At 31.9% G+C, this 7,376-nt stretch overlaps 1 protein-coding gene across 1 annotated transcript in view; it reads left to right on the top strand.

The window, feature by feature from the left end:
- The window catches only part of DYNC2H1 (dynein cytoplasmic 2 heavy chain 1), a 301,806-nt gene that overhangs the window by 79,379 nt on the left and 215,051 nt on the right, over nt 1-7,376 (top strand). Inside the window, exons 40-44 of the mRNA XM_019665532.1 lie at nt 275-521; nt 1,460-1,611; nt 2,631-2,775; nt 4,175-4,277; nt 4,825-4,992. Coding sequence (XP_019521077.1) covers nt 275-521; nt 1,460-1,611; nt 2,631-2,775; nt 4,175-4,277; nt 4,825-4,992 — 815 coding nt within the window. The remainder of the gene's footprint in view (nt 1-274; nt 522-1,459; nt 1,612-2,630; nt 2,776-4,174; nt 4,278-4,824; nt 4,993-7,376) is intronic.

Genomic DNA, 7,376 nt, shown 5'->3' with positions numbered 1-7,376 from the left:
AAAATTATTTCTGTGAACTTTGATTTTATTTTTTTGTTTTTGCTGAAAGAATCCCAAGATTTCTGTAAAATATGAATTTATTTTTTTCCAGCCTAAAGATTAGAAAATTACCTTGATATTTATGGAAATCATATTCATGTTTACCACCTTCTCCTTAATATCATCACCCATAATTTAGAAACTGAAATATTTATAAAATAGAAATTTTATATTGAATATTAAAAGTAGTTTATTGATTGTATTTTGAAAGTCATATGTCATACATTTTTCATAGGATGCTGCTCAGGTATGCCTTTTCCCAGCTCCGGTCCACTCAAATTGCTACAGTTCATTGTAGTGCCCAAACTACATCTCAACATCTCCTGCAGAAATTGAGCCAGACTTGCATGGTAATCAGTACTAATACTGGGCGAGTATACAGACCAAAAGACTGTGAAAGACTTGTTTTGTACTTAAAAGATATCAACCTACCCAAGCTTGATAAATGGGGTACCAGTACTTTGGTAGCTTTCCTACAACAGGTGAGTCTTATTATTTGAAGTGTCTTGAAATAATTGGAAACCAGTTTAATTTCATTAACTTTTCTTATAGATAGAAAATCTGCTTTCTTCCTTAGAGACAGCTTTACCTAGCATGTGTCCTGGAAATTAAACTCTTGTAGCATCTCACTCTTGTTCCAGAGTTACTTTCTTTGATTGTCCTCCCTTTAGAAGTTAGTAATACATCAAATTGATAAATGACAGGAGAGTGAAAACAACCTTTACTCTATACCTATTACATATCCTATGTTCCTAAAATATGGAGGAAAGCAGAAGCTGAGGATGGTGCTGGAGTTGGGGAAGTTTTTGCTTCATTTTTTTAGGTATGCATTCTTTGGAGAGCAGTTAGACTTCCCCAGTCATGCCCCTTTCTGGCTGCTTTAGCCCATTAATCTCCCTCTTTGCCTATGTAAGTATTGGAGACCATACATTTTCAGTCAGTGTGGAAGATTTTTTTTTTTTTTTATGTGATATGCATCACATTATAAACTCTAAATTCTTAATTAGAGCTTATTATGCTTATATATCTTCAAATTTCACTTTTATATATAACTGCAGAATATAATAAAATATTTATAGAAAGGAATCAGATTTTTTCCCTCAGACTTTTTCTTTTTCTTTTTTTTTCACTTTTTTTGGATAACTGCTGATGGATTTATACTGTCACCTGGATTTTCATGTTTATTAGAGAGAAAAGTATTTTTACAATGAGGATAATTCAGCTAACATTAATTGAACATGGAATCTTACGCAGTAGTATTTTTCAATGATATAAGAACTTAGAATATATTTTAATCGTAAATTCTTGAGTTAGAGGAAGATGATTGCATTTAGAAACAATTGAATTTTGTGCAAAAATATATCATGATTAGAAAACCCTAAGCATTAAACTTTTACTTTTAAAATTTATTTTCAAATAGGTATTGACATATCAAGGATTTTATGATGAAAATTTGGAATGGGTTGGTTTAGAAAACATTCAAATTGTGGCTTCTATGTCAGCTGGAGGAAGACTGGGAAGACATAAGCTTACTACCAGATTTACTTCTATTGTTCGTCTTTGTGCTATAGAGTATGTAACTTATTCTTTAATTTTTCTTTCTTTCTTTTTTTTTTTTTTTTGAGGGAGACATCTTATATATTTGCATTTTAGTAAAGGTATCCATTAATGATATTTCTTCAAACTGTAGAACATACAAATAGTCAAACTGAAGCTCTAGCTTTTTTCCTGCTGTTCCCAAACTATAGGCAATAATTTAGGATAATAAAGGCTTTAATTAGCACTTTTTGTGTGCTAGAAATAAAATACAACTGTTTTGTATTGTCTGTTCTAAAATGTCAATATCAGGAATCTGAATGGTAGATTTTATTATAGATTTAATGTTTTATGGATTTCATAAAACAAAAATACTATCAAATTTTATGAGTGTAACTAAAAAGAGAATTTAAATCTGAACAAAGTAGAATTACATTATGTTAGTGGCTGATAGCATTACTCCGAATACATCCATCCATCTCCATGGTCCATAATCATTACAGGACTTTTGACTTTTATGGCTATGGCACTGTTTCCTTTGTTACATTTTGTGTTATGAAATCTTGTTTTTATGTTTTCATGACAATTGTAACCACCTGTTCACCTTCTTTCAGAAATGTTACAGCCACCAATTAAGTTGTATTGAGATAGATTTTAGTTTGGAGAGTTTGATTTTATTTTTTGTATTAGTTCTACTTTTATAGTTGTGAGATGGATGACTGCTTTATGTACAGGGTATATACATAACTCAAAATGCTTTTAAGCAAAATTTTCATTTTTGCCTATTGTAAAGATCAGTGGTTTTTCAAACAATTATGTTTTTAAAGTAATTTTGTGGGAATCCTTTTTTAGGACTCTCAGTATTTTACAGCAGATAATTAGGGATCTAATTTGGTTGAAATGAGAATAGGGACCGTAGCCCCTGGGTAAACCTTAGGGGTTCTAGGTCTCAGAATGGCACAATTTGAAAACCGTTGCTCTAACTTAACACTAAAGTATATAATAATTTAGAATATTGATTTCCTTCAACTTTTTTCTTATATGCCCCTTTTTAGTTACCCAGAAAGAGAGCAATTACAGACAATTTATGGAGCATATTTGGAACCAGTTCTACATAAAAATCTGAAGAATCATTCCATTTGGGGTTCTTCATCAAAAATTTATCTCTTAGCAGGATCTATGGTACAAGTATATGAACAGGTATAAATTCATTTACAGTATATTGTAGTTTTCATGCCTATTTGTATCATTTCCAAAGTATTATCTTTAACCCTGTCCTGTGTTGATGGCCAGGCTTTCTTTTCCCGTTGTTCACTAGACCTTTTTACTAGAGAGTAAGCTCTGTGAAGGCAAATGCTCTGTATGTTTCATTCACTATTATATTCCCTGGCACAGCTTCAAATTGAGATTTAAATATTGACTGAGTGAATCAGTGGGTAGATGGTTATTCTTCTGTCAGCTCAAATTTAACATATTTAGAATAGAGTTCTTTCCAAAACTATTGTAGATCTTTCTCCTGGCTTCTACAATATTAGTTTCTATCTTCCAGGCTTCAAACTGTAGAGTAGTCTTTGATGTTTACTTCTTTTCTGTTATCTGTGAGGATATATCTAATATATTCTTTCTTGGTAAAGTGAGGCAATACTTGAAAATAGGCATTAAGGATGCCAGAAGACACTTACTGCGTACTTTCTCTTTCCAGTGCTAGTCCTAGGGATGCAAAGATGACTGAGTCTCCTATTCTTTAGAATATTAGTTTAATGAGGGACCTAGTCATGTAAGTAAACTATTAATACATTGTGATAAGTATAATGACAGTATGTACAAGTTACAGAGAAAACTGAAGTGGGAGTAACTGTTGTGTGTGGTAGTTGTTAAGGAGAGGGGAAATGTGATCTGAAATTTGAAAAATAAATAGAAATTCACGAAGTGGCTGGAGATGAAAGGTCTTCCTAGGTAAAGGGAATATCATGTGAAAGTTATGCAAGTGTTTGTGGAAGATGCTTTTTATAGTATTGGAGTAGACATGGGGAAAGATAAGTTAGAGAGCAAGAAATTCCTTATATATATTTTTCTTAATTAGTTCAAATGTCCAGTGATCAAGGCCCGCATAAACAATGGCTTCGTCCATAGAGATGAAGGGGCAGACTCTTTACTGGTTACATATTTGAGGAGCGACACTTGGATTCTGTTAAAATTCAGTAGCTCCTTGAATATAAGATAGCTCTGTGGTTCCCAACATTAGGAAATGGGTTTTACCTAAACCTGTGATTGCCTTGCAATTGCGACCACTATTTTATAAAGCTGAGGTTTGAATTTCTTTCTTTAGCACTACTTTTTAACCTTTTATTTTATTTTATTTTTTGCCATGGACAACCTTTGGCAGTTTGTTGAAGACTATGAACAACCCCTCTTAGATTTTAACTACATAAAATATTAAATACACAATAACTAAGGTAATTAATAACATACTTTGAAATGCAGTTCCACCTACTGGTAGAAATTGGCATTCCTGTGAGTCTAAGGTGACTGAAAATTTTATAGCATGATTATATATTTAAGAAAATAGACAGGTCATTTACTGTATTTCATTTTTCAGGTGCGAGCCAAATTTACAGTTGATGATTATAGTCACTATTTCTTTACTCCCTGTATTCTTACCCAGTGGGTTCTTGGCTTATTCAGATATGATTTAGAAGGAGGTAAGTTTTGCTTTCCTGAGTTCAAATCACTTAATCTTTCTTTAGAATGCCACAGTGTATCTGTGTTTATGTGTATACATTTATGTTATATATTGTTTGTAATACATATATTAAATGAGTATTGTAACTATGGTATTTTAAAAACTGTAAGAAAAGTAACATTAAATTTAAACATTAATATTAAATTGTTTATTATGCTTTCTTATCTAAACTATTTATGATTCACACAATTAAAACATGATTTTGGTAAAAATGAAGTTATTATTCTTTGTAGCCAAAGCATGTTTAATATGTTTTTGGGATTGATGTTTTTATTGATCAACTAGAGATAATAGTGTTCAGTGTATGCTTTAAATAATCAAAAAAAATTAACAACTCATTAACAAAATACATTTAAACTTTTTTTCTCTTTTCTTCTATTTATCTGATGCCAAAATTATGGTATGTAGATTCTCATTCTCTGTTTTTTTCTAATATTATGTTGAAACTGACCAGTTTCAAATTATTTGAATTTTATTGCAATTAAAGAAAATTTTTCCTTTTTTAGGATCTTCAAAACATCCACTAGATTATGTATTAGAAATTGTAGCGTATGAAGCACGGCGCTTGTTTCGTGACAAAATTGTTGGTGCAAAGGAACTTCATTTATTTGACAGCATTTTAACATCGGTGTTTCAAGGAGATTGGGGCTCAGATATATTAGACAATATGGCAGGTAATATAGTTAGAGAGTTTATATAAATATATAAGTGTTATGATAACTTTAAAATTATTTTTCATACTAGTAGCATAATTTTATATGTTAAAACAAATCAAAACTTTGGATAATTTTAATGTTATTTTTACTGTAAGGGGCTGCTCTGTCTTTTTTGTTAGATTTCAGTAATTATGTTCCAAACAAAATATGACAATAATTGTTTTCTTGGACAAAAAGGGGTTTGGGCCATAGTGTATAACATTTGCAATTCAAAATTGTATTTCCTGAAAGATTTTTACTAATAAAGTTTTTAAATGGTTATATATGTATGAAACTTAAAGATTATTGTGAAACTCTCTAGTCAGTTATAATGAATATTTCTTGAGAGTAGTGACCATTCTCATTCCTGTCACTGCTCATAATGCCATTAGCACAGAACTTCTTACAGATTCTTAACAGCTTCACTCACAGTTTGATAAACAAAGCATGACAACATTCAGTCAAAGCAGCTGTGTAGCATTTGTAATTATTAGTGCTTACCAACAAATTTGCATTTTGAAAACTGCTGTGGAAGTAATGCATGTGATGAAAATCATCATGGTAAAAGGGCTTTTGATAAAAGAGGACCATATTATGGAAATATTTCCTAATAAAACTGCTTTCAAGCTACAAAATGAATTTCTGTTGTATTAGAGTGTAAAGCTAGGCTTCAAAAATATTTCATATAATGCATTCTATATATGGTGCATTTTTAGATTTGATATTGGTCCCAGGGTCATAATTACATAAACCAAAGGAATCTCGAAGGTGAAAGAATGTTGAAATCGATAGAAGTAATTTTCTAGGTGCTGCTTGAGTTTTGGAATCAGGAAATGATTTCAAGAGAACCTAAGGTAGGATGAAATCTTAGAGAAGCCTGATAATAGTAGAGTTGGCTTGATTTTGAGTGAGGGTTTATGTCACTGTGGACTGTAGTTTAATGGTTTAGTGTGGAGAGGCTTTGGTCTTAAATGGTGCCATCTTTCTCAGTCTGAAAATTGAGTTAATAGTGTTTTTTCTTGCAAAGAAAGTGGCATATTTTGGGGGCATTAGATAGTATCAGTGTCTTATCGGATATCTGAATCATCTAGAGTTTACTATCTTTCAGAGTCTCCTGTGTAGGACCCAATAAATGCCTTTTTCCACTCAGTATTTTGTTTTTAAATGAAGGGTTGTATTTTTTAAAAATATACAGGCTTGCTATATGTTAGATATAGGCTATAGGATTTTCATATAGTGAAATATTAACTTATTAAGAAAAATTTAATTTTAGAGATTTAAAGTAGATACATTCTTTTGCTCAAGAAACTTGTAAACTAATGGCAGATACAGATAGGAAAGCTCTCGCTTGCAGTGATCACTACAGCTTGTGTGTTTAGATGCCATAAAGATGGGTGCCAGTAGATGTGAAACTGGTAATTACAATAGAGCATGAAGTGTTTTACAATTAATACAACTTTTCTGAATATATTTGGTTTGTAAATGCTAGATATTAGGGATGTAGAGAAGAAGAGACTAATTCTTTTTTGAGGAAGTTACTTTGAAACTTTTAAAAATAAATTTTTTATTTTGAGATAATTGTAGATTCACATACAGTTGTAAGAATGAATGCAGAGAGAGCACACACGCCTTGTACTTGGTTTCCCCCAGTGGGAACACCTGGCACATTATGTTAGTACAACATCATCACCGGGTTGTACTGACTTTAACACACTTAGGACACAGGACATCACCACAAAGATCTGTCCTGTTGCCCTTTCGTGGCCACACCCACTCCCCTTTCATCCCCTGGAAACCACCAATTTATTCTGTATTTAATTCTGCCATTTCAAAAATCTTGTTTTCACTCATAATAATTCTCTGGAGATATATGCAGATTGTTGCGTGTTTCAGTAGTTTGTTCCTTTCTATTGCTGAGTGGATATTTGGAAGAACTACCATTGTTTTAACCATTTACTTGTTGAAGGACATCTGGGTCATTTTCAGTTTGTGCCTATTAGGAGGAAAGCTGTGATAAGCATTCATGTACAGGTTTTTGTGTGAACATACATATTTATCTCTCTAGGATAAATGTTCAGGAGTGCACTTGTAGGGTTGTATGTAATTTGTTTTTTTGTTGTTGTTGTTGTTTTTTAAACTGCCATGCTGTTTTCTAGTGGCTTTATCATTTTATATTCACATCAGTGATATATGAGTGATGGAATTGCTCTGCATCCTTGCCAGCATTTGGTTTTGTCACTTTTTTATTTTAGCCATTCTGATTAGTGTGTATTGATGTCATTGTGGTTTTAATATGCATTTTGCTGACAGCTAATGAAGTTGAAAATATTTCCATGGGCCCATTTGCCATCTGTATTTCCTTT

The sequence above is a fragment of the Hipposideros armiger genome, unplaced genomic scaffold, assembly GCF_001890085.2.
Source record: "Hipposideros armiger isolate ML-2016 unplaced genomic scaffold, ASM189008v1 scaffold_446, whole genome shotgun sequence".
Taxonomy (NCBI): Eukaryota; Metazoa; Chordata; class Mammalia; order Chiroptera; family Hipposideridae; genus Hipposideros; species Hipposideros armiger.
Note: the sequence above shows the minus strand (reverse complement) of the source record. Positions and strands in the feature narration are given on the sequence as shown.